The 27,845-nt window shown below is 33.1% G+C and overlaps 2 protein-coding genes and 1 long non-coding RNA gene across 4 annotated transcripts; all 3 read right to left on the minus strand.

Annotated features, from left to right (window-relative positions):
- Positions 1-8,040: 8,040 nt before the first annotated feature.
- LOC133871306 (uncharacterized) lies at positions 8,041-10,583 on the minus strand. The gene is made up of 2 exons (XM_062308728.1): positions 10,355-10,583; positions 8,041-8,536 (listed from the first exon to the last, which is right to left on the minus strand). The coding sequence occupies exons 1-2, from the start codon at positions 10,457-10,459 to the stop codon at positions 8,195-8,197; spliced, it is 447 nt and encodes a 148-aa protein (XP_062164712.1). The 5' UTR covers positions 10,460-10,583; the 3' UTR covers positions 8,041-8,194.
- Positions 10,584-17,533: 6,950 nt separating this feature from the next.
- On the minus strand, positions 17,534-20,799 carry LOC133871316 (uncharacterized). 2 transcript variants are annotated; one of them, XR_009900847.1, is made up of 8 exons: positions 20,554-20,799; positions 20,413-20,459; positions 20,085-20,208; positions 18,870-19,040; positions 18,629-18,747; positions 18,451-18,519; positions 17,892-18,035; positions 17,534-17,793 (listed from the first exon to the last, which is right to left on the minus strand). It is a non-coding gene; the product is annotated as an uncharacterized LOC133871316 (long non-coding RNA). The 2 variants fall into 2 exon arrangements; XR_009900846.1 differs by having other exon boundaries at positions 17,534-17,784; positions 20,554-20,798.
- Positions 20,800-25,515: 4,716 nt separating this feature from the next.
- On the minus strand, positions 25,516-26,429 carry LOC133863295 (oil body-associated protein 1A). Its single transcript, XM_062299250.1, is given in 4 exon segments — positions 25,516-25,547; positions 25,550-25,684; positions 25,785-26,188; positions 26,308-26,429. Coding segments are annotated over 4 exon segments (693 nt in total).
- Between the last annotated feature and the right edge of the window lie 1,416 nt (positions 26,430-27,845).

Raw genomic sequence — 27,845 nt, forward strand, 5'->3', positions numbered from 1 at the left:
ATCTCCCTTAACTAATGAAAAAAAAATCACTAATTTTGGATGGGAATTAAAAGGGTCGAATCTTGTTGAAGTTAAGGTGAAGCCCAGGAGAAATCTGACCAATGATTGTATGTAAACCTCTTCTATACATATAATTATATATACTATATGCTTATGCATAATACACATATAATATATCATATTTAATTATTTGCGTACTTATATAAATATTACTATACTTAAGCTATAAATAATAATATAACATATCGTACATCGTAAATTATTTAATATTCTTATAAATCATAACTTATAGCAATATAGTAAATACATATTAACAAGCGAGTCAAACGAGCTTATTTACAAACGTTAACCGAGTTAAACCGAGTTCATACAAGTATATATGGTTTAACAATCAAGTCTAGTTTCGTGTTCACAAACATCCCGTTTAATAATCAAGTCGAGCCTAATCGAGTCAAACCCAAGTATGTTCATGAGTAGTTATATTCATTTACGACCCCACTTGATTCACTTCCACAATAATTTATCTTTCTCTTATATGTTTTGTTGGGTTCCATTCCTGTGTGTATGTGTGTGTTTATTTTTTTGTATTGGTTTGTTGCAAATTTTATAATAAATCGTTGTATGTGTGAGAAGAGAAATTATTTACAGAACAATTGTCCAAACGAAAATAGACTAGTTTTTTTGTTTTCATAAACTGGTTTCGTAAACAATATACCAAACGCTTTTTTAACAAAAACAAAAATAGAAAATTGTTTTCTAATTTTGTTCTCGAAAATAACAAGTATAAAACCGATTTGCCGAACGAGCTAGGTGGGTGATAGAAACTCCTACAATATAGCTTACAATATTAGCGCGAAACCAGCACTAATATTTTCACGTTTTCAATGCAAACCCAACCGTAAAAAGTGTTTGTTTAAAATGTAAAACATATATTTGGGTGACAACCAAACACCAAAAAATATAATAAATTATTTAAAGAAAATAATTAAAAATATTTTACGCCAAAACAAATAAAAACATAATTTTGTTTCAACCCCACTAAAGATATAATAATAAAAATTAATAAACAAAGATTAATACGCACGAGTCTCGCCACAATAATACCATAAAGTAGTGTAGTATTATGTATGATCGAGTTAGCGTCAAGCGAATGAGAAATGATGTGAATAAAGGTACATATAACATAAATGGTGGTCAATTTATATACACGTCTGGAGCCTTCTAGTTTAGGAATTGGTGACCCATTGGATAAGGACGCCAGTGCGCTGGAATAATGTTGAAAGAATAGGGGGGACCCTCACTGTAGATTTACCATAACAGGCCGACGGCCGAAACATCCCTTTCTTGTCTCCTGTCCCCATTCCCCGTTCATGTGAATAATCATGTTCATTTATTACCAATTTGAAGAAGACAGTGGTGATGATGTTGAAGTGATCGTCGATCGATAATGATCGAAGCCAGTAATGAAAATTAAAATTAAAATTATTGTTGTACAATTTTTTATATTCATTTTTGTTTAACCTTTCTTTTTCTTTTTTTCTTTTTTAAAGAAAATGATATGGCATTTTTCCCCAGTAATTTGGTATAAGAAGCAATAATTAGCCGCTTGAATTATTAATGATTTTGATAATTAATATGAAAGACTCTAAATAAATTTTTGACAATCCGTCTACCTATTTTGACAAAACGTTTTTCTTAGGGCTATGTTGCCTTGCAAAAATGTAGAACGGGTGGCACGCCATTGGACAAGGATCCTCTCAGGTTCAAATTATAGACAATTTTACCCCTTAAATAATTTGAACCGGAGAGGATCCGATGCGCCTTTTAGGAATAAGAACGATAGTGGTCGACGTTGATGTTTGTATGGGACAAAGTAATCAGAACCCTTTTGCAAGTGATTTATTGCTTAGGTTGATGTGTAGTTTGATTGTGTCCAATTGTTGAAATCGGACCCTTGTGTGTGCAGTTGCGGCCCCAAAATAAAAACCAATGGTTTTGCTTTGCTTTTGCACCAATTTCATTATCCATGCACGTTACCCCAAAAGTTTAAATGAATGGTTTCAGCTCAATTGTAATATACTGACCACTCAATCTAACGATATATTTTTAATATAAAATTTTTCTTTTTTTTATGAGTATCTCCAGCAAAATAATTAAATTTAATTATTACGAGCTATTTTTGTTTCTAACAGAGTAGCTACTTTAACATTTTTTCTTATAACGTGAACAGTAAATTGGCTATTATTCTTATTCACTATTCACATTATATATATATATATTATTTTTAAAATCATAGCAGATGTAAAATCTCTATAATTTTTAAAATAAGAAATAAGACATTTTAATTGATCTATAGCAACATTAATATACAAGTCTTTTGATTGTAAATTTTTACTAACAGTATTAACGGCAAATAATATATCATACCAAATAATCATGCTTAATAAGAATTCAAAACTTTCAATCTCATAGGTTTCTAAACAATTAGCTTCACTTTTTGTTTTAGGATCTTCACTTGTTTTTGCTAATTGCAACAAAACATCTCTAATATGTGGGGTTTGAAATTTGATGGCTTTAATACTTTCAATCCGACTCTCCCAACGTGTTTGTGAGAGAGACTTAAGAGTAAAACCCGACATATTATCTTGTAAAATTTTCCATCGTTTTGTAGATGAAGAAAATAGAGAATATATACGTTGTACAATTCCAAAAAGAGTTATAGCTTTAGGACAGAAATTTGTCATATCACTTATTACAAGGTTAAAACTATGACAACCACACAGTGTGTAAAACGCTTTAGAATTAATACCAAAAAGTCTTTTTTGCACCCCTCGATCTTTTCCTTTCATGTTAGACTCATTATCTTGTCCTTGTTCTCGTATATCATTGATATTCAGTTCAAGATTTGTAATTACGTTTATAATTTCATTAAAAATACATTTTCCAATAGGATCATCTACTTTTATAAATTCTATAAAATGTTCATCTATTTTGATTGTATTTGTTGAAATATCAACACATCTTAGTATGAGAGACATTTGTTCCTGATGACTTGCATAAGGGGTACAATCAAGCATAATTGAAAAATATTTTGCATCTTTAATTCTTTTAATAATATTATTTTTAATTTCAGTTGCTAACAAATGTATCAATTCATTTTGGATATTATGTCCAAGATCAATAATGATTATGAATTTCACCATCTTCAATACGCCGAATATGTTATTGCATTATTGGATCAAATTCTGCAATCATTTCAATTAGGCTTAGGGTGCATTTGGGATTGTGATTTCGTAGACAATAACTTCGATTTTAAACCAAATCGCAGAACATAAATCGTTTGAGAACTGCGTTTTTAAAAATTGCGATTTGAAAACGCAAAAAACCTGCATTTTCAAATCGCAGGTGAGATGGTGTTTTTTTGAAAACGTAAAATTTTAAAGGCTAATTTATGATTTTAAATTCTAAACTGCGATTTTGTTAAACGCATAACTGCATTTTTAAAAATAACTTTTTTCAAATCGCACATTTTAAAATCGTGATTTTAAATCGCACTTTTTGAAATTGCAAACCCAAACCGACTCTTAAAAAATTTCAATTATTTTATTGGTAAATCTTTTAATTATTTCCTCTAAATGCCAAATTATTTTTACCAAGATTCTATACTACAACAATAATTCTCAATAATACTTTTTTCCAATAATCTTTCTCTTTGTTAATTTGTTCTTGGACGCTTTTATCAATTGTTTTATTTTTTGACAATCTCATTTATAAATCAACCCAAGCATTCATGTTAGCAATATGTTCATTGGTTGTTTCGTGACTTTTAAGCTTAGCACTAAAATTTTTTCAGTCATTAGTTCCTTCATCGGCAAGTTGATTTATACTAGATTTTAAATTAAACAACTTGCAACAAAAACAAAATATTCTATCTAGATCTTTTGAATAGACTGGCCATTTTCTATCATGCTTCTCCCCATTTGATAATTTTCGTATATAAAATGTACTAGAAAAATATCTAGAGTTTTAATCTTTAGGAAATTTTATATTGCTGTCTCTTATTGGACCCTTTTTTACTATTAAATCTCCTAATTTTACATCAATATTTTTCCATTGACCTGGGTCATAAATATTTGTAACAATAGAATTAGATATATCATCAATATTTTTATTTTCTTATAAATTTTCCTGAACTTCTTCATCGAGAGTTGTTATATTACATAATTGAACGTCACTATCATTATTTTCAATGTCATATTTTTGTTGTATTATTTTATTATATTCTAACTATTTTTCATGAATTTCTTGTTCATTTATGTGCTTTTCAACTAAATTATCATTTATATTTTGTTTATTGCTAATAACAAATTTATTTGAATATCCTTTATGAGATTCAATTAATTTTTCTACTTCCCTTTTTTTTTTTTTTCTTTTTTTTCTTTTTAAGTTTTTCATATCCAGAAGCATATTTTATAATAGACATCTATAACTAAAAGCAATTACAAATTAAATAAACACAATTTATGTATAAAAAAAAAATTATATATATTATGACTATAATAAAATAAATTAAAAATTAGAACAATAAAACCTGATTTGTCAAAGATTGAATTCTCTTTAATCTTTACGGTAGACTTATCTAACACTTTTAACCTGCACAAAGAAAGACAAATTAGTGTAAAAAAAATTCATAATATCAAATAAAAAAATTAATGCAATTGATTGATTGATTTTTTTGATAACTAACCCTTTTTCTTTTTTATCACTGAGTAGATATAGAATGATTTTAAGGACTTGAATAGTAAGTTATAAGGAAATAATGAAAATGGAAAATAAGAGATAAATTCAAATTCGAATAAGATCGACTTGAATAGAAGACTTGAAATAAAAAAATGAAACTTATATAGACTCTAACAGGAATGTTAGATGTAACTTTAAAAAAAAAAAAAAAAAAAAAAAAACGAAAGGAAAGAAAAAGAAAAAGAAAAATTAACGTTGGGCATATAGTGGACTTTCCATCTTCAATGAGACTTTCTATCTTCAAAAAGACTTTCCATCTTCTTTCACTCTTATCATTTCATTTTTTTTTTTTGTTCATCTTATATTTTTCTTTGGTGGGCAAGACATTTCATTCATGACTCTAGCTAGTAGCTGTGCATGCCAAATTGAACGTTGGAACTTGGGAGTTGGGACAGACCAAACAATCTACTTAATTATGTCTTTTTTCTTTTCTTTTTTTTAATGAGACTTTCCATCATCATTGATATTTGCTAATTGGGGCCTTATTAATTTTATATTTAGTTTTTTACCATATTTTGGAGCCTTATTAAAGTGTATTGATGACAATTAAAGCCTTTTTTTTTTTAAAAAAAAAAAATAAATTATTAATTATTCTTTATTTGGGTCCTTAGGCGACCGCCTAAGGCCCCAGCCGGCCGGCTTAATTGACTCCTTAGCTTGTAACCTTACATTTTGGCATCTATCAATCAAGTGTTTACATTTGAACACTAGATAGATTATGGTTGCACAAATTTTTTATTGAAAAATGTTACATGTACTTAAATTTTTACAAATAGAGCCTTATTAACTGATGTTGAGCTTATTCATAAGAGATGATCAAAACAATTAATAAAAAGAAATACTACGAATACCAATGATCATCTTAGTAAGACTCTCTTTGTAAAAGTTTAAGTACATCTAACATTTCTCTTTTTTATTATATATATATATATAAGGGACTCCATCGTGCCTTGCTTTGTCCTCCTTTACAAGTAAACCTAAATTAACTTATATAAAAAATCACAAATCAACCTATACTACAAAATATAAATAAATAATATTATATTCAAAATATATTTTAAACATATTATGAATATATTATAACATCTTGCAACAACAATCCTTAAATAACTTTCTTTAGGCCTCGTTTGATTTGCGGAATGGCTATTCCATTAGGAAAACGAATAGTTATTCCTAGAAATAGAAGGTGGCATAATAGAATAGTTATTCCTAATCTTTAGTTTAGTAAGAATTTATATATTTTAATTGGAATTCAATTAAAATTACTAAAAAAACATCACATTTAAAAAAAAAAAAAAAAAAAAGAAGAAGAAAGAAAACCCATGGGTGGCCACCACCCCCAAAATACCCGTCGAGGGTGGCTGGCCACCCCTGCCCTTGAAGCCAATTCGGGGTGGCCAAGCCACCCTAGAAGCCAACCCGGGGTGGCTGCGACCAACCCCAAACCGCAAGGTGTTCCAAGGGTGGTGCGACCACCCCCGGCTCCATATATGGGTGGCTGGCTAGCCAGTGAAAGGTTTGTTTTTTTAAAAAAATAATTTTTTTAGAAAATATTGCCTTTACCCCAAGGAATAGTTATTCCTCTCATTTTTTAGTGGAATACATATTCCTCTTCGTAAAAGAATATGTATTCCAACGAGAATAACTATTCCAAAGAATAAACCCCTATCAAACAAAAGAATGACTATTCCGTAGGAAGAACCATTCAATTTCAAAGGTCTATTCCACAAACAAAACCAGTCTTAATATAACACTTCTCATATTATTTGTTACTCATGGCTCATGCCATTTCACTAACAACTTTTAATCTTGAAAATTCAAGCAATAGTATTTAAGAGAGTAACAGGAAAGTATCTCAATAAAGAAATTCTACTTTGAAACAAATAATGCAATTCAAGGTTCCAAAGAATTTGTGTACATGGAGAGCGAACATTGCCTTGTGTATCTTCAATAAGAGTAATGTACTTTGGTCGACTGTTATACGATTGACATACAATTGAGATAATGTAATACTAAAAATCAGCCATTTATTTTTCATTTTTTTACGAGTATTAATCCAATGGCTGATTTTCACTACCACATTATCAAGTTGTATAACAATCTACTAAATAATATTACTCTTTCAGTAATAAACTTACGAAAAAAAAATACAAGAGTATTATTAAACCAGAATGAGTAACCCTTAAAATTAGGGTGTTCGAATTTCACTAAAATTTAAATAGCCAAGCCACATGCCTCAAACAGCCTAAGTAGGGTTGGCAAAACGGATTATCATGTCGGGCCCGAGTCGACCCGGTTGACTCGCCAACCAGTTTAGGCTAACCCAAACCCGATACAATTAGCTAAACAACGCCGAGTTGACAGTTCAACCCGTTTAGCTAAAACTCTAACCCTATAAGACTATGATTTTGTATTATGTTCGTATCGAATTTGTGGATCGAGTAAAAAATTGATAACCCTAACTTAAGATGCAAGAGCTGACCCACACAGGGCAAGTAAAACTCGCAGCCCTTAGATTCAGAGAACTTAAATTTAGGGATCCCAATCCATTGAACCAAGCCTATGCAAATATATATATATATATATATATATATATATATATATACATTCTGAGTGTCACCCAAGGGCTGGAAAAGGTGAATCTCAGAACATGGGTTTTCATGGAAGGTGTCCCTGTTCATTCTTACCCCTCGTACGTTAAACTACATCTGTTGAGAGGGCATGCAGAGGCCATAGACATGAAACTAGTAATCTTTCTGCAAAGGTGAAGTATGGGTTCAATGAATCCATTCACATTCGCACTTTATTTTATATCAAAATAATCTCATCTTGTGCATCTGAAAACAAACAATATTTGTCAGACGATGAGATTTACAAGAAAATCATAAGTGTGCTAAAGAATGCATTAAGATGTAACAAGAGAGAATCCTGCGTCTCAAAAAGTAACCAAGCCTATCCCAAGCAAAAAACAATAAATAGATAAAGTATAATTTAAAAAAAAAAATTAAAAACAAACCTATAAAATCTCTTACTGAAAGTCTGAAATCACCACTCGCCATGGCAGAAGGATACGCCACAGTCCACCAGCAATCAAATCACTGATCACAGAGGACCAAGAACAGGTGTCACAGAACACAGTGAATAGTGGCACGCCACCCCAGATCGTGCTCATGCAAACCTGAAATCCCCGGATGCTAATCCCACGCAACCCCACCAAATCCACCAAAAGAGACAAAGAGAGAGAGAGAAAGACTGTACAAACAGCCATAGACGCTGTCCTTTAAAAACACTACTGAAAGACATATATATATATAATAATATCCGAAATTCACTTTCCCATAAACAGAAGGCTCTGAAAGGAGAGAAGAAAATAAGTCAATAGGGGACATAAAGATCAAACCCCATCACTCCTGCTTTTGCTGTCACTATTGCTGATGCCTGTAACACAACCATTACTATTGCCATTGTCGTTCTCAGCTGCGTTGATTTGCGTGTGCTTTTCGGAGGAGCCCTTGCAAAGCTTGACCGGGTATTTAATAGCATTGAGCTCCAGCTTACGAAGTGCAGCTTCACCAAGATCAATGCCACATATATCAGAAAGCCTAACAAGATAGAGCAGGACGTCTGAAAGTTCTTCACCCAGGTGTTGCTTCTCTTCGTCTTTCCAATCAGGCAGTCCTCTTGGAACCTCCCCTTTCCACTGAAATATCTCGGACAGCTCTCCCACTTCTCCCACCTTAAACACACAAACACAAGCACACATATATGGCTTTGTTTGGCAATGAACTTGCTATGCCATGATAATGGGCTGCAATATTTTTTTTTTTCTATTTTTCTCACTTTTTCACATTTTCTAATAACAATCGATATCAATTTTTTTTTTTTTCCACTTTTTATATCATATTAATAATTTTGTATTACTTTTTAAATAAAAAAATTCACTACAATATAAATTTTTTATACTTTTTTATACAAATTCTTTTTATTTTATATCACAAATAAGCATTTGCAAACATATCCAATACACCAAACCAGCAAAGTAAAGCAGACGATTGACAATGAAACCTCATTTACTAAATCATTCTTTCCGAGCAAGACAAAAGGTCTAGTTAGAGTTTCTCCAAGAAAATAAGCAAATTGGTTCATAATAGTCCATTAGTCATTTTTCATCTCAAGTAGAATATGCAAAATTTATAGTATAAATAGTAAATTCAAATTACAAGAAAATTTTTATTATTTTCTCCCCCTTTCCTTCTTTATCTTTTTCTCTCCTTATTTTTTTCACATTTTTTTTTCTACATAAATTAATATTTACATGCAAATGCAAATGCAAATGAGAATACAATAGAGAATCTGTTGGAAATAAATAACTATTTAAAAAGTATAACTCTTTATTTTACTTACAATTTTTTGTATATTCTCTCAAATAAATTCTCTATTCTATTAATTATTTTCTTTAATATTATTTTATGCGGAAGAAAGGGTGAAAAAGAGAGAGAGAGAGAGAGTGAAAAAAGGAAAGAAATAAAGATAAAACAATAAAAAAAACTATTTGTAACGTGAATAATAAATAAACTCTTGTACTTATTTACTATTCATTCGAAAAAGAAAAATTTTATTAACTTATTTTGTTGGAGACGAAAAATTGCTCGTAATAGTGAAAAGTCATTTGCCTTTGTGTTGGACATGACATGAAACAACTACAACATAACACAACAAACATTCTTTCGTGTAAATCTACAATTTTATGTCCTACAAACGCCATCTTTAACTTACTTTGATCGATTCCTACGCAATTGATAAAGCGATTCAACATATGATCAGCAGAGATATCGGCATAAACAATCAAACAAACAATAGAAGCCAATGCAGTTGCTTTCAAATACATTGTGTTGGTTCTTTACAATTTCGCTACAGTTCCTGAAAGGAAGCTGGATTTTTATAGATCATTCTATGGCCAAAACGACTGGTATTGGTCTTCAAGAAAACAAGTTACATTTTTTAAATGTTAATAGAACGGCCACGATCTCCAAAGGGTCCATCCATAAGTCAAATATTAATACAAAATAAAAGTAGCAGGAAAGGGAGACATCGCCCATTGTGGATCAGAGTTTTCCACTTTTCCTGCCTCTCTTTCCACTCGAACCTGAATAGTATATATAATGAGGAAGGTTACCCGAAACCCATGCCTAATGGGTTAATGGGTTAATGGGATTAATGCCAACGACCAACGGGCAAGTGGAAACAGCATTCAAGTGTGTGTGAGAGAGAGAGAGAGAATAGCCGTTGATCCATTGATCAACTAGTTTTTTTTTTTTTTTTCTTCCCTTCTGAATTTCTATCAAAAAGTGTAGTCTTACTTGCTAGTTTGATTTCTTAATTTATTTCCAGGAAATCACTGAGCAAAAGGTGTTGAATCTCCAAAACATGTATTCCTAGCCAAAACACCATAAAGGATGCAGGAGAAAAAGCATCAGAAGAGATAGGTTGAAAAGATTAAGAGCTCAGCTGCAAAATGAATACCGAGATTTTACGAAAAAAAGGTAATAATTACCAGAGCCAAAAGGAGATTTCTAGGGCTATGAAACTGATCCCAGTCCCTTTCCTTTGAAAACTCCGCCATTCTCTTCCTCAACTCTTCGAGAGTAACCCCTGTCATTCTTTGCCCTCCTCCTCCGTTTCCCTTTCCCTATGCCGTGCAACAAAACTCGCCGGATAAGAACCAAGGGCGCATTTACGCAATTACGTACATCCCTGCCTTTTTTTCAACCGCGCCTCGCCGGCCTACCGGGTATAGCCTGTCCCTGGGACTGGGACCGCTTTCCAGCCTTTCCTCTTTTTGGGGATGGCCACGTGTCTACCATGTCAACTTGTGTCACGTTTAAGAGATTTGAAATCTTTTAAATTTGGACTATTCTTTAAAGGAAATTAAATTTTAGGTATCCTATACAAACAAAATAAAAACAAAAAAAATAAAAAAATAAATATCTAATAAATCATTAAGTTTGAGCGCTATTTAAAATAGATTTCTCACTTTTTAAAAATTAATATTCACTGCTTAACTTTTTCACAAATTTAAAACCCATTATTTCGTGATTTTTTTTGTTCATTCTTGCAACATCCGTTAATGTCACATAAGCATTTTCATCACACCATCTTAAAATATTGTTTTTTTATTATATTATAAATTGTAAAACTTAATATTTTATTTTATTTTTAAAATTTTATTAATAATTTAAAAAAATATATTGACATTAAATTTTAGTTATTTATTAATAATACTGTAAACTACATTTTTATCTTCCAATTATTTTATAATGCTGATGTTGCACTTTCAATTAATTCTTAAATTATTGTAAAAAAATAAAAAAAATTTGTTAGAATTACCACGTAAACATGTAATATAATTAAGAAATTAAAATATAATATTTAGTCTTTATATAATCGTATACTCTTATTCTATCACTATTTTATTAAGTTTGACGTGAAATTGTATAATATAAGGATTTTGTTGAAGATATGATCCTGGGGATCTCCAAAGACTAGGGTGACTTGGCAAATCCCCCTTCTCCGGTAATTTGATTAGAAGAAAAAAAAAAAACAAAAAAAAAAAAAACAAAAGAGTGGCTTGGCAATTGGCACTGGACCAGCTGACCTCAGGTCCTCAGCAGACAGCAAACATGGGGCCATTCATGTTTTTCACTTTAGTTTGTTCTGAGCGGACGATTGTGTAATTGTTCGTCTGCGATAATTATAAAAAATTATTTTCATTCAAACTTTTATCATGTTTCCCTTTCGGGGGTAAGAACTATTTATTTTTTTATTTATTTATTTTTGCTTTTTTTTTGAATATCATGAAATTGTTTAGTAGATGTTGAACAAGGAAATGTTATGCTCGAAGAATTGTTATTTTGCCAAGTGAAATGAAAATGATTATTTTATAGTAAAGATTTTGTTTTATTTCATATAACTCTATATATTTTATCGCGTCATTTAAAATTTATTAGACTTGAAAAATTTAATTTTAACCATAAAATAAATATTCCCCATTTTGCAGGGTAAAAGATTTTTTCTTAAAATATTGGATGCATGGTATGGTATCTATTTCAAATTGAGAAATAATATAATTAAATACATCTTCTACATTACATATCCTATTTTCAAATCTACCATTGAATTTATATGACCTAATATGTGGTCTCACACACAAATTCAATGATGAATTTAAAATTTAGTTATGATGTAACATTATATTGATATTTAGATTTTTTATTTTTATTTTTATTTTTGGTTTAGACACGTGTTCTATCCATATAGACACGTGTTTTATTATTTCATGATAGGATATAAATTTCATATAAAATGGGCTATAGAATTTTTTATAATTCATTCTCTAAAAGCATTACGTATCTCTTGAACATGTAAAATATATATATATATATATTAATGCTATTAAAAAGCAAATACTTCTCACATGATAAGGAATACATAACATTTTTAAATACTAGGTTAAAAAAATAAAATTGACAACCCAATTTGTGAGAAATTTTTAACCCTTCATGATATAACTTATACATTGGAAAGTCTTTGCCCGGTTCTGGAAGTTTCTAAATACTCTGCACGTGAGTTGGAAACAGCACATTCAACGAGTATGTCCTATTCTGAAAAATGGTCATGCCCTCTTTGCAAGGCTACGTTGAAAGAAAAGTAATCATTGCACAGTAATTGTATACAATATGTGCATAATTGTAGAAGAATAATGATAGTTGTACACTTCACTCCCCATTTCTTATGTTGGAAACGGCATAGAATGTGTTGGGATTGTGATATTGCTAGAATCATTTAGTGGTAATCCGAATGGCCTTTAAATGTTGATGTTCTAGCTGGATTAAGGCCATAGTTTGATCCATACCTAGAAAGGAGGTCCATGATTTTCAACATTTTGCTATAGTTGCTGTGAATATGGTCTGTCTCATTAGGAATCAGGTGCAAATTCCAGTCAAGTTGATGTTCATTCCCTTTTAAAACAGATAAGGCTGATAGTGCATACTCCAAAACAAGCTTGAGATAAAGTTCAGGGTTAAATACTTTTTAGTTCCATGAATTTTAACAATTTGTTTTTGTTTTTTTTTCATCGGTTTCACTTTTGGTCAGATGTGGTATCTCATTTAGAGTTGTGATTGGTGCACAACAAGGTTGTACAATATATGCACAACACAAAATACATGGGGTGAAACTCATGTAGTAGATCCCATTCACATGGGTCTCAATCATATGTCTTGTGTTATGCATGTGTTGTGCAACCTTGATGTGCAAAAATCTTTTTCCTCTTATTTATAGGCATATGCCCAAATAGTACCTCCGTCCATTTGCCATCAAGAGGACTAATGAAATTCCATATCAATCCAATCAAAACATGACATGTGTTATATACCTCATTAAAAATTATAAACAATTTTTTTTTAAAAAAAATAAAAATAAAAACTTAAATTTAAAAATCAAGAAAATAAATAAAAAAAAATTATATAGTTTTGCCTCTAGGGGATGATCGAACTACTCCTGTGGGCCATGGGGGTGGCCAAACCACCCTTAGGCCAAACGGGAGTGGCCGTGCCACCCCCATACTAGTCCTGAGATGGCTTAGCCACCCCTTTTGGCCAAAATGGGTTGCTCGAGTCACATTTTTTTTTTCTTGATTTTTAAATTTAAATTTAAATTTAAGTTTTTATTTTTTAAAAAATTGTCTTCATTTTTTAATAAGGTATATGATACATGTTATATTTGATTGGGTTAACATGAAATTCTGTTAGTTTTCTTAACGGTGGATAGACGGATGTACTATTTGGTATATGCTCATAAGCGAGGTACCACGTGTGATCGAAAGTGAATCCGAAGTGAAAAAAAAAAAAAAAAAAAAAAATTGTTAAAACCTAAGGGGAAAAAATATATTTAACAAGCTTATTCAGGTGGTTATCAATGGAAGCCTCCTTCTCTGAATCTTTAAACAAACATGTGAATTATAGCAAAAGTGTCGTTCAGATCATTCATTTTGTAAATTGTGGGCCACTGTGGAGTGTAATGTGGTGGAGAGAGAGATTTCTGGTAGGGAATCATCACGAACTCAAGCTCCAGTAAAACTTAAATGAGTTGAGCTCACGCTGAGCTCTACTCGCCCGAACTTAGCTCTTGCATTTATGGGCAAAGGAAGGTAGAGGTTGCCGGTGAAAAAAAACCACTAAACTTGTGGGCCTGCCCTACGTGCAGGGACGAAGCTATCCTTTGGCTTGGAGCTGACTCTCCAAATCAAAGGTTTTGTCCTAAAAAAAAATATATATAAAAAAATAATAATAATTAAATTAAATTTTATCATTTAATTTTTTAATTTTGACCTCTTTTTTTTTTTTTTTTTTTTTTTCAATTTAACCCCTAAAGTCTAAAAGCTGGTCCGTCCCTTTCTACTATTATTTTCTACCGCATCCATTAATTACTTACTGTAAATTCCCAACGTCTTGTCTTGTCTACGTACCTTCGTCTTATCTACCATTCTACCAACCTTCTCATTGTTGTCTCCGACTCTCCGGCGTCTCCGCCGTTCTTTCTTTTTTTTTTATTTTTTTTTTATTTTTTGGAAAACTTAAAATTTTCAGTGATTTAATTGCACATATGGTGAGATGCTACACAAAATGCTTGTCCTTATTTATTGTCACTGACTCACTGATACTGAAGTGTACGCCCATCTTCAGCCCCAAACATGAAACACCCACCCATAATCTATCAAGGAAAAAAAAAAAAAAAACCCATCCATAATAATTAATGCTGTCGCCTCAAGTGATCAAAATTAAGGATTAGGATTGAAATGTAAAACATCTATTTCATTTTTTTTTAATGAATAATGTAAACATCTATTTCGTCGATTTAAACTTTATAAATTTAATGGTGAATATGGTGAAATGGATCCTCCCAAATTCATAGATATGAGTCCTGATGCTGATTTAAGACTATCGAATTTCTCCAATCAGGTCTTCAGGCTCAAAATTTGTTGTTGCAGAAAAGAAAAAGAAAAAAACATGAACAAAACGCGAGAGAGAGAGAGAGAGAGTAATTGGAGCATTGATCGCTATTCGCTATAAAAGTTGAACACTTGGGGGAAATATTTACACAATTGAACCGCAACAATAAGCATAATTTCTGGTAGAACTCAGATCTGAAGATTTAAGGCCAAACTGATTCGACACAAACCCTATACTCGAGCGGATTCTCCACTACCGTCTCTTCTGAGACGGTGTTATCCTTGATGGCCTCCTCTCTCAGCGGCTTTTTGGTAGAGAAACGCTTGGCAGCGGCAACACAAGAGGCCGAAGCAGCAGAAGAAGAGGAGGAGGCGGAGGGAAGCCTTCCGAGTATACTTGAAGTTGTGGCTTGCGGACGAACAAGCTGGGACATCAGTAGCAAAAGAGAAGCCATGGATTGCAAACGATTAGATCAGATGTTTGTGTAGCAGGCGATGATCGATCGTTCTCTTGAAACAAGTTGCTGTTTATATGTAAGATCTGCATATAATATATAACACATAGGGATTAGGGAGGGTGATGAATTTCAGGAGAGCCGAGCCCACCGTTTTTCTTGTTACCAGTTTGAAATATTCCAAAGTAGTAATGAGAAATGATGCTTGGATTGGGAAATACCAGGGGTTCCCAAAGCCCCTGAGTCTCTCCCCACCAGCTGGCTTCTAGTCCGTTGTAAACTTCTAGAATTTTTTTTTCTTTTTTACTTCTCCAAATCCTGAATACTTTATCAATATACTAGTTAATCAAATTTCTTTTTTTACTTTTCAAAACAAAATTATAATTTTCTTCACGAAATATCTTTAATTAAAGGGGATAATTGCACCGTTGATCTCTGTGGTATGCCATAATTATTTTCCACTCCCTATGGTTTAAAAGATGCATGGGAGGTCCTTGTGGTATGCAATAATTACGTTTTACTCCCTGAGTCGATTTTCCGTTCACCATTTTGACGGAATCTGTTAACCCTTCACGTCAACGCCATGTGTCGCCAATAAGATGGTGACACGTGTCCATCTTAATAAAAAAATATAAATTTATTAAAAAATAAATAAATAAACTTATTATTATTTTTTTTTTTTAAAAAAAAAGGCAAGCCAAGGGGTGGCCCGAAGGCCACCCACCCACCCCCAGGCCATTGGGGGTGGCCGTGTGCCACCCTCGGCCACTGGGAGGCTGCGGCCACCCCCAGAGGTGGCCGGGGGTGGCCCAGCCACCCCTTGGCCTGCCTTTTTTGTTTTTGTTTTTTAAAAAATAAGTTTATTTATTTATTTTTTAATAAATTTATATTTTTTTATTAAGATGGACACGTGTCGCCATCTTATTACCAATACGTGGCGCTGACATGTAGGACTAACAGATTCCGTCAAACTGGCTGATGGAAAATCGACCCAGGGAGTATAACGTAATTATTGTAATCCACAGGGACCTTCCATTCACTTTTTAAACCATAGGGAGTGAAAAATAATTATGTCATACCACAAGGATCAACAGTGCAATTATCCCTAATTAAAATACAAAACATTTTTTAGAAAAGAAAAATGCTATTAGTACCAAATCTTTTACCAAAAGATTAGTATCAAGATGATGTGGAGCTTTTTCATCAGAAATGATTAAAACAATTAATTAAAAAAAATGCTATAGGTTTCAATAAATAAACTCCACATCATCTTGATAACAATCCTTTCATAAAATATTTGATATCTTTATCATTTTTTAAATAATATTTTTATAATTATCCATATCAGAATATTTTAAATTTAGACAAATAATTTAAGAAAATCTAAATCTATTTACCCCCGTCCTATCCGTTACATAACTTTCATCGGAAAAGTCAGTCCAACCCACTCAACCTACGCACACCTTTTCCATACCAAAATTATGATAAAAAGAAAGCAAAATGCTGGGAAACCATGGGTTCTGACTCCTGAGTCCTGACCGTTGGCTTGTCGGCAGTGGTTTTGACCAAAAAGTCTTAATCCTGGGCAGCCTTTCAATTTTCAAGTCGTTGGGACCGTTTTATATTGTTAGGTCCGCAATACGCGTTTCAACTTTCAAGCGAGCTACCAATATTTGTGTGACGTAGGGCTAAAGCTTTATCTAGCCGAGTCTAGCATAGGATTATTTTAGCTTGATTTTAATTATTAATTTATTGCATATATAAATTAAATATCGTAATTATTTAATTTTTTTTTCATAAATTTATTATTTATGTTTATTAGATAAATTAATTCCAACCTTAATTTATCTGATATTGCGAGCTGTAATTTTCTTTTATTTTTCATGTGTAATAAAGTTGTGGAGCAATATGAGGCCTAGGGATGTAATCGAGCCGAGCCGAGTCGAGTTTGACATTTTCGGGATTGGCTCGTTTAAGAAGACCTATAATCGAGCCGAGCTCGAGCTCGAGCCGAGCTTTAGAAACCTTGTCCGAGCTCGGCTCGTTTGATAAATACCATGACTCGAGCTCGAGCTCGAGCTCGCTAAGTAAACCATATCGAGCCGAGCCGGGACTCGATAGGCTCGGACCGGCTCGAGCTCGAGATGTAAATAAAATTTTAAGTGAGCTTGATACGAGCCCGAGCCCGAGCCCGATTAAAATCTATTCGAGCCTTATTTGAGCAACTCAGCTTGTTTATGGCTCGTTTAGTTTGTTGTGAATAAAGAAATTATTAAATACAAACTTTATTCTAAAAATACTAAATAACTTGTTTCAGGCACAAAAAATTCACAATATTACAAGAAACTTTCAAAAAATAAATCTTGAATTACAAGAAAAAAAAATACAAAAAAATGAAATAAGCATAATTGTAACTAAACTAAAAAATAAAATTTACATAAATAACTAAAATACAACACAAATTACAATTTAAAACAATGTAATCTCAACTCTAAAGGGTTGCACTTCCCCCTTGCCACCCTGCATTCACTAAAAAAAAAGTTTGTTAGATAATTTTTCCACCGTTTATTATTTAGCATGTAGAATTTACGAATCTTTTAGAACTATAGATTGAGGGAGAGAAAGACCTTAGCTTGGCTGCTGCTCAGTTGGACTATGATCTACGTTTAGCCCAATTATTCTTTCTATTAGATTTCTTCCTTTTCCTAGACCGGCCCAGCTGAATGACTTCCTCCCCATTCCTCCTGAATGACTTCCTCCCCACCATTCCTCTGCTTCACAAGAGCACCAATATTTAGCAAATAGAGAAAGACAAGAATTGTCCCAAAGCAATAAATTAGAAATTCAAATTCTTCTCTAAGATCTATTTCCCAGCAACATAAACAGGACCAACAAAACAAATAGCTAACAGCCTAACACCAAGACATGTTTATTGAAACCTCCACTTATAAGTAACTCACCACCCTGAAAATGCATGCAGCAGTTTGACAATGAATACAATCTAACTACTGAATCCTTCAATTACACTCCATATATCAACTAATATGTATGATAGTTTTATATCAAAATCACTACCATAAATACATTAGTGACAAAAATGTCTATTTTTTGGGTTGAAAGTGATATACAAGTCTGTTAAAGACAAATTAGCACTTTATCTTCAAAAAACTAAAGCATCTATCATACCACATCAGTCTTCGTGTAGATGAATAAGATGATTCCCAGATTTATAATGTACAAAAGGCCAAATAAAATCTGCATCAACAAAAAAAAAATTATAAACCATGAGGGATCTGATAAAACTATAGATTAGCTCAACCTATAGATTTGGATATGATAAAACAATGCATAACTAATTGATTACCTCAACTTGTTCCAGATTTTTTACAATTACTGATTTGGATCTGATAAAATTGATATCATCAGATTTGGATCTGATAAAACTATGCATAAAACTATGAGCCTCTCGAACTCATGGCAAATCTGCAGAAGAGAATGATAAAAAAAATTATATGAGGGACTACACAATCCAATAAGCTTAACAATGTAAAGTAAATGCATTTAAAATTAGTGGCCTTGTGATAATGGAAGATATTGAATTATACCTGGTAAGCTAACTCCCTTGTATGACACAGCACAATTGCAGAAACTTGTCCAGCAACAGGTTTAATTTGTTGCAATGTTAAAAGAACAAAAACAGCAGTTTTACCCATTCTAGACTTCTCTTGTCAAATGACATCCATACCCAGGATAGCTTGAGGAATATTCATGTTGCACTGACGAAGAACCAAAGAAAATTGGATTGAAGGAACCGTCGGTAAGAAAAATATAACCTCTGATCCTTTTACGTAAAGGAATACCAGACCACAAAGTGCTACGAAATCAAGTTCATGACAATAGAATATTACCTGAAAAACATAAGATCAAAATGATTTACAGAAGCATAAACCAAGAGACCACAAAAATTGAAGTAGCAGGGACCAAATCAACAGTTTTCTCTTGCAACAAAAATTGAAACACTTAATAAGCACGCTATTAGAGGAATTGTTAACATAAACTTGGCATTTGAGCAAATAGGCATGAACAAATACATAAAACAAGCAAAATTCCAAAAGGAGACTTGCTGTGTCTAAAAAAGCATAGGTCATATAGCAATGCAGGACCACAGAAATATCTAAAACAAACTATGAATATTTAGATTACCTCAGCCTATGGATTTGGATCTGATAAAACTACGCATAACTAGTTGATTACCTCAACCTATACTTGTTCCCCATGGCCCATGCGAATCCCCATCAAGAACACAAAGAGCACACAAACAATTGCAAGCCCAAAACCACATGGAACTGCTGCAGCATCTACATAGTAGGTTAAATCTAGAGAATTAGGATTTGAAAAACAGAGTTCGTTTACTCTCTAAACTGTGCATACTATACTCTTAAAAAAAATTAGTAGCACAAAACATAATCAAAACAAAATTCAGCCCATTTAATGGCTTAAATCAAACAGACAATGAACAAAAGTTTTCAATGATGGTAAAGTGAATTTATAGACAAACTATGAGCTTTAGGTGGAGGTAATCAATTTTCATTTGAATAAACCAAATTTATAGATAAACTATGATCTTAAAATCTAGAATAAGAAAAACCAAAGAATCTAATATATCGAATAACAGATCTGGCCAAAGAAAAGGAAAATTTGTAACAAAACACAGCCAATACAGAGAAATAAAACCAGATCTACAAAAAAAAAATGATACGTCCATCAAGGAAACAAAATGGATCTGAGAGATCTATAGGGTGGGAGTGTAAAGATTATACCTTTGGGATCTGAGGAAGAACGTCCCAGCCCATATGCGCCCTCTTCGTGGGTCGCCGATCAATGTGCGTGTGACATTCAAGGTTTTCCATTTCAACACCTCCATGTACTCGGTATGCACCGAAACTAAACATCAGAGTAAAACCACAACCAATGGACATCAAAATAAATAGATCAAAAAACAGAGAGTTCACAACATGCTTAGTTCCCCCAAAACAAAAGATTTAAAGAGGTAAAGAACAGATCTAAAAATCAACTAACAGATCCACGAAAAAAAAAATCAAATCCAAAAAAATTAACCAGATCTAAAAAAAATTAACCAGATCTAACCTAACCGCCTCCTTCTTTTGCTCCGTTTGCTTCAGAAATCACCAGATCTGTAGAGAAACAAAGACGAAGTCAGTAAGTGTGAGAAAGATCAAAGACCAAGGCCGGTTCGTCCGAAGGAAAAGAACTGAAAGGGGTGTATACCTAAAAACGTGTAAGGCCGAAGAAGAAGACATGTGTGCTGGTGGAGTCGTGGGTGTGCAGTGGATTGGACGGTGATGACGCGTCAGATGGTGTGAAGAAGAAGAAGGCAGGCGACGACGGCGTGAAGATTAAAGAAGAAGAAGAAGGCACGACGTCCTGGGCGTGAAGATTGAAGAAGAAGAAGGCAGGGGCAGGGCGTGAGTGAAAATACAAGAAGAAGGCTGAAGGAAAGGCAGACGGCGCAGAAGATAAGTCCCAAAGAAATCTAGAAATGTAGAGAAAAGTTTTAGGGCAAAATGCGGAAATGACTGAAAGGTCCCGTATATGCCGCTGTAGCATGAGGTTGTAAAAGGGTAGGGGAGTAATTTTCTTTTCTCAATATATTAATGCAGATGATAATTGATAAGGGTTGGACGATTATGATGTAAATAACGAGATCGTGTGGCTAAGGTTAAGTCTCTTGTTTCTATAACCTGCACGAGGGACACGTGGTACCCTCTAATATGAATTCTGATGGTTAGGATTTGTCCATACTTATTCAACAGTTAGGACTTAGGATTTGCTAAATTGCCATAATTTTTTTTTTTTTAACAACCAAATTGCCATATTCTATCATAAAAAGTTTAAATTTAAAAAATATAATATTAATGAAAGTCCAAAGATATCAAATTAAAATACATCTATATGCAATGTCCAATGTCAATGTATTACGTGTATATATATGTAATATATATATGTAATGCATCTCATAGTATTCTCTTAGAATGACATAAATGTAATTAAAAAATTATATATAGTCCTTTTAGATGGCATAGATGCAATTTTTTAATCAAAAAAATTACATCTATATCATTTCAGAAGAACACCAGGAGATATTCTAACATTTCTCATATATATATATCTATTATCTATATTCTATACACAATATGATTATGTAATTTAATATACTAATGTAACTATACTAATGTAATTTATTTATAGACACACACAGACATAATGTAACTATAATTTGTTATTTGTGTAAATATAAAAATATAGTAATTAATACATAATGTAAATATAAGTTAGTATATAATTATGTATTGACTAACTAGTTAAAATGTTACTTTATTAAGTAACTAGTTACTATGGGTTAATAACTTAATAATATATGATATATATACAAAATATTATGTACCCTAAACCCTAAATTCTAATTCCTTAACTATGCTTAGTTAGTTAGTTACTTAGTTACTTGATAGTTAGTTAGTTACTTAATAAAACTCTAATTCCTTGACTATACTTTATGAATCATATGATATGATATGAAATTATCTAGGTAATTAGTTTCTTAATAGCTAGTTAGTTACTTAATAATACTCTAATTTCTTACCTATACTATATGAATCATATACGGTTAATTAATAATTTAATACATTTATAACTATTGATAATTTAATATGCACAAACATAGTAACATATTACCTATTAACTAACTTTCTAACTACTTATATAGTTATAACATATAACTTATATTAATTAACTTAATTAGTAACTTAGTAATATTAAGTTAGTATATATTAACTAACTATTTAATATGTTTGTTTATTAACTAATTAGCTAGTTAGGACATTAATACTAACATATATACACACAAATACATATATAGTGAGTAATAGCTCTGATTGTTCGTTGTTCACGAATTTTTGTTTAGACACATTCATATATATAACACATATACAAATATTAAGTAACCTTTTTTTTTATTTTTTTTATTAAAATAACCTATAGTTAACTACGAACATATTAACTAACTCATTACTAGTTAGTATGTCAGTACTCGATGCTAATATATAATACACACACATATATATAGATATATTAACACAAAATATTGAGTATTCTAACTATATTACTAATTCACTTATTTACTTAGTATATATTAATTAACTAAATAATATATTAGTTTATTAACTAACTAGTTAATATGTTATCCTAAAGTTATTTATATAGCATATATTACTCAATTACTAATATACATATTTAAATGTATATCACTCATTTTAATTAAAATATTCTAACTATATTATAATATATTTGTATATATATACAAAGATGTATGAATGAGTTAACAAGTTGAGTCGAGCTTCATCACAACTCATAAGTATTTAATGATAATACTTAAATTATATCATATGAGCTAAGTACTATCACATGATCACATAATTTATATGATTTTAAATATCAGATCATGTGATTTAATGATTTCATAAATATATAATAATAATACTTAAATTATATGGTTATATTCATATGATAATGATATAAAAATTAAATTGAGTAATATAAATACAAATATTGAATAACCAATATAAATATAATATATACTACTTAATTATTAATATACATTCTTATATCTATATAAACCAATATATATATATAAAAGCTAACGAGTCGGGCGAGCGGGTTGAGTCGAGCTTTAAACGAGCTAGCTAGGCTCACGAGCCCTTAAACGAGTCGGGCGAGCGGGTTGGGTCGAGCTTTAAACGAGTTAGGCTCGCGAGCCCCTATCGAGTTTTGTCGAGCGAGTCGGGTATGTATCACTTATTAATCGAGCGGGTTTCTACAGTAACGAGCGGGTTTGTACAGTGCCGAGCTCGAGTTCGGGTCGAGTTTAACCGGGCGGGTATCGAGCGAGTTGTCGAACGGACTGGTTTTTTTACATCCCTAGGGGGCAACATCGCTGATGTTGTACCTTAAAAATAAGGATTAAATGCGTTTGATCTCATGTAGTTTAAAGACTTTATTTTTTATGTAGTTCATTTTGCATTATAAATGGTATATCTTTTATAGTTAAAAAATGAGATGGTACTTTCGTTCAAAAATTGATGGAAGTCCATGTCGATATCTCTAAAAAGTTGATACGTATCGTATATTTAATTAAAAATAACAAAAGCTATTTAAAAAATAAAAACTTTAAAAAGTTGAAAAAAAAGGAGGAAACCCACCCCATGGCCGGTTTGGAGTTGGCCGAAACGACCCCTAAGACCCTTGGGGTCCCCATTTGGCTTGGGGGTAGGTTGAACCCACCGGCCCCACAAGGCCAAAGAGGCAAAAAAAAAAAAAGTATAGGGTTTGGCCAAACTGGGGTGGCTCAAGGCTCTTGGAAGTGATTTTGGCCACCCCATTTAGCTCTCTAGGGGTGATTGAACCATCCCGGAGGGCTATGGGGGTAGTTCACGGCCAAGGGGTGGCTCGAGCCGCCCATCTTTTTTTAAAAAAAAATTTTTGTAAAGCTTTCATTTTTTTAAAAAGTTTTTATTATTTTTAATTTTTTAATTTTTAATTAGACATACAACACGTGTCAGCTTTTTAGAGATGTTAACATAGATTTCTGTTAATTTTGGACGGAAATACCATTTTCATCTTTAAACATAAACGAGATACTACATACTATACGAAATGAACCACATAAAGTAAAAAATAAAATCTTTAAATCACAATACAAAAACGTATTTAACCCAAAATAAAATATAAAAACTTACATCAGCGATAATAACAAATATATATCATTGGTGATAGCAACATATCAATCAAAATAAAAAATCTTCCATCAGCGACGACAAGATCGAATGTCATCGCTGATACCAACATATAAGAAGAAGACACAAATGTTATCACTGATGTTGTATCTAACATAAAAAAATATGAATCTACATTAACGACAAATGTGATCGCTGATTGCAATATATATCAATCACGACACAAACTTCGTTGTTGATGTTGTGTATGTATATATATATATATATATATATTATTTTATTTTTGAAAAAAAAAGAAACTTGCATCAACGACACAACTGTCATTGCTGACGTTGTATATATGTATTTTATTTTATTTTTGTTAAAAAAATCTTGCATCAACAAGTTTCTAGCTAATACATATATCGATTCAACGAATTTGCGTTGTTGATGTTGCATTCAAATTTTAAACCCCCCCCCCCCCAAAAAAAAAACCTTTGCTTCTCATGATTCTTCTAGATGTCATGCCGTGAACGTGTTGAGCAATAGAGAAGTAAATGTTGTAAATATCGGTACCGAACTTCAAGTAGGGGACGACTACCATCTTAATAGAATATAATCGGAGAAAAAATTCTTGTACATCATCTAATGTGGGTAGATTCACAACACAAGACACATGAGGTGAAATCCATATAAGTAAAACCTAATCATATGAGTCTTACTCATATTTTGTATTGTGCATGTGTTATGTGTTGTGCAACATTGTTGTCACCATTCACAAATCATATAATCGTGACACCCTATTCCCCCAACGCTTGCTATAGACCTGCGTGAAGCGCTGCCATTACCTATTAAGTAATATAATCGTGACACTCAATTCCCTCGACGGCCGCTATAGACATGCGGGACCTCTCGGTTTACACTTATGTTCTCTCTCTCTCTCTCTCTCCCTATATATATAAATCTAGCTTTGCAATTTTAAATCAAAATGATTTAATTTAATTTTCTCGTAATTTCTTTTTAATAAAGAACGTGTGAGTAATGGTTTTTCTGTCTCTCTTTGGGCCGAGGGGCGAGGACTGTCACCCACCCGGCCCTATTGGCCTCCTCATATATACCAGTTTGATGAGAGAGTCATTTACATCTCATAATTAAAAAAAGGAAGTGAAAATGAAGATTATCACCGTGGATTCTAATTAGAACGACCACGTCGTCAGTGATGAGATTTCAAGCGAATTAATAGATTAATATATCAACAGAAGATTCTCGAATAACCAACCATGGATGGCACAAGTGGTTTAAGGCACACAACATTATGCATGTACATGGGACTTTCCTGTGTCCAAATTAACCCACAACTGCCATATATATATATATATATTGTGGGCTATGCATATATATTGACTAATATTACGAGTGCTATATAAGTACATATATATCTATATATATGTTCAGAGTTTACTCAAACAAAGACCCTGGGCACGGAATCTGTGGGTCCACCTCCCTCAGCTCCGTCTTCAGCCCCTTCCCTCCGCCGTTTGCCAGTGGGTGTATTCCACGCGTCGGCCCCGTGATGTGGGCTCGATTCTTCCTCTCCTTGTCAACCGATATCCTGTAACGCTTCTCCAAACCTGCGTCGGATATATATATATATATATATATATATATATAAGCTTATCTTATTCTATAATCTAAAATTCTCAATCAAACTTGGAATAATTAAGCACGCACCTCTAAGAAGGTCTTCATAAAGCTGGCCGTCTCTGGTGAGGGCCATCATCACCTGGGGCAGCCCGACAGGGAGATTGTCACCCCTGTCAACCTGCCAGAAGTGGAAGACCTTACCATACGTCTTGGCAACCTTTTCCATGTCCTGCCGCTGTATGGGACCGGGAACCCCGGGCATGAAGAGCACGCCACTCTTTACTTCGTACTCGTGGGAATGCCACAGCGGCTTCTCCTCGTCCGCCAGTGTCAGGAACAGGTTCTCTGATATGATGTACTCTAGCCCGATGAGCCGGGCATCCGCATCAGGACTATCATATATGAGGCACTGCTGCATCTCCTCGTTCTGGTGCCCGCAGTAGTGGTGCGCCTCCACTTGCCGGGTCATGTCATACGCATAAAAATGAAACCTGAAATATAATTAATGTCACGTAAAAGTCCCAAGATTGAGAACCGATCGATACAAAATTAATTAATACGTACATCATATATTTCAGAGGAGGAGGAGGAGGAAAATATTAATACGTACGCGCAGAGGTGCTGGTGGATCTTGTTGATGGGAGCAAAGTTTTGGATGGTGGCGGTGGCCGTTTCAAGGAAGGCCGTGCCGGTCTGAGTCGGCTCGCCGGGAACCTCTGGGTGAGTGGACATGATTTCTTGATTTTGCTGCTTCTCAAACAACAAACACCGGTTTAAGTTTACTCCCGGAGCACGAATTGATGAGCTCCTCTTTATACTGTCTTGGCAGCATATATATACAATAGAGCTGTGGAGCTCGCTAAGCCTGTTGTTACATGCAGTGTTACGCGTGTCAGAGGATGTGGTAGACATGTTCGAAGCAGTTGTCACGTGCCTAATAATTAACCTCCTCGCCGAATGGCTCGCGGCCCATGGCAGTTCGGGTTGCTCGGATCCACCCACGGATTGTAACGGTTTACAATGACAAGGACAAGGTGCTTTATCTCCATCAGCCCTTATTTATTTATTTATTAATTTATAAAAGTTGATTTAACAATTGTTAGAATGTTATAAATGAATATAAAACTTATATTATCTCATAACATATATTAGGTAAGAGATTGAATTGGAAGAAAATTCTTCCAACTTAATTTAGAAGAAAATTTTACCCAAATTACTCCATTATCTCTCATGTATCTCTGAGAGAAAATCTTAGCAGTTAGGTTTCTCTTCAGTTCTTTTCAGTTTTGTTCTTCACTTTCTGTCATTGTTTTGTTTCGGCTCGACGCTCAGCCGTGGGCTGCTGGTTTTCTTCCCTCTTGGTGGCTCTCTGTGAAACCAAAAGGTGAAGGTGATTTTCTCTAATCCTTATGGGGATTTGGAGTTTGTTGGCTTCAATCTATTGTTGGGTTGATCTAGGTAAAGTGCTAAGCTCAGTTTTCATGCCTTTTTTTTAAGCTAGATTTATGATTCCCCATCATTTGTTGCATGTCGCGCGCCCCTCCAGGGTGTTCGTCGTCGTCCTCCACCTCTGTTGCAACCAAGTGTGTTTTCCCCGGCTGTTTGTACATCGAAGTGTGGTGTGCACGCACTAGCAAGTGCAGCTCTCTTGCCGGCGCGCGTTGGCTCTTCATCTCCTCCAGTTTGCAGTTGGTGGATCCCGGGAGATTTGGTGGTTCATCTGATGGTGAAGGATCCTCTGGCAAGGGCACGTGGTATACACGCGCCGTGAACGGTGACTCCCAATGCTCTTTGCAAGCTAGTGTTGTTTTATTTTGTGTATTTGATTTTTTAATTTATGTTTTGTTGTTAACCTTTGCAGCCTACTATGGTAGATCTTAAATCTAAACTGTAATAGTTGTTTTTAGATCAGGTCTTGCTATTTTATGATAGGTGCCTTCAAAGTCAAGAATTAGTCATGCACTTTGTTTTTAGGAGTTTTTGTACCCCTAATTACATCGTTTGGTCCTTTGAGTTTCAAATTATAATGAAGGTTCTTTCATTGTTAAAGAAAACAAAAAAGAAAAAAAAACAATTGATAGAGATTGCACATCAATATATTAAAATGAGAATGAAATGTTAATTTAGTATAAATCATTTCAAAAGAAA

This window comes from Alnus glutinosa, chromosome 1 (genome assembly GCF_958979055.1).
Source record: "Alnus glutinosa chromosome 1, dhAlnGlut1.1, whole genome shotgun sequence".
Classification (NCBI taxonomy): Eukaryota; Viridiplantae; Streptophyta; class Magnoliopsida; order Fagales; family Betulaceae; genus Alnus; species Alnus glutinosa.

Bases quoted from the DNA above. Each gene is read 5' to 3' on its own strand.
- LOC133871306 (XM_062308728.1), bottom strand. From the start codon at position 10,459: ATGACAGGGGTTACTCTCGAAGAGTTGAGGAAGAGAATGGCGGAGTTT. The intron at 8,537-10,354 runs GTAATTATTACC...TGTGTGTTTAAG, and splicing joins GAAATCTCCTTTTGGCTCTG to GTGGGAGAAGTGGGAGAGCT.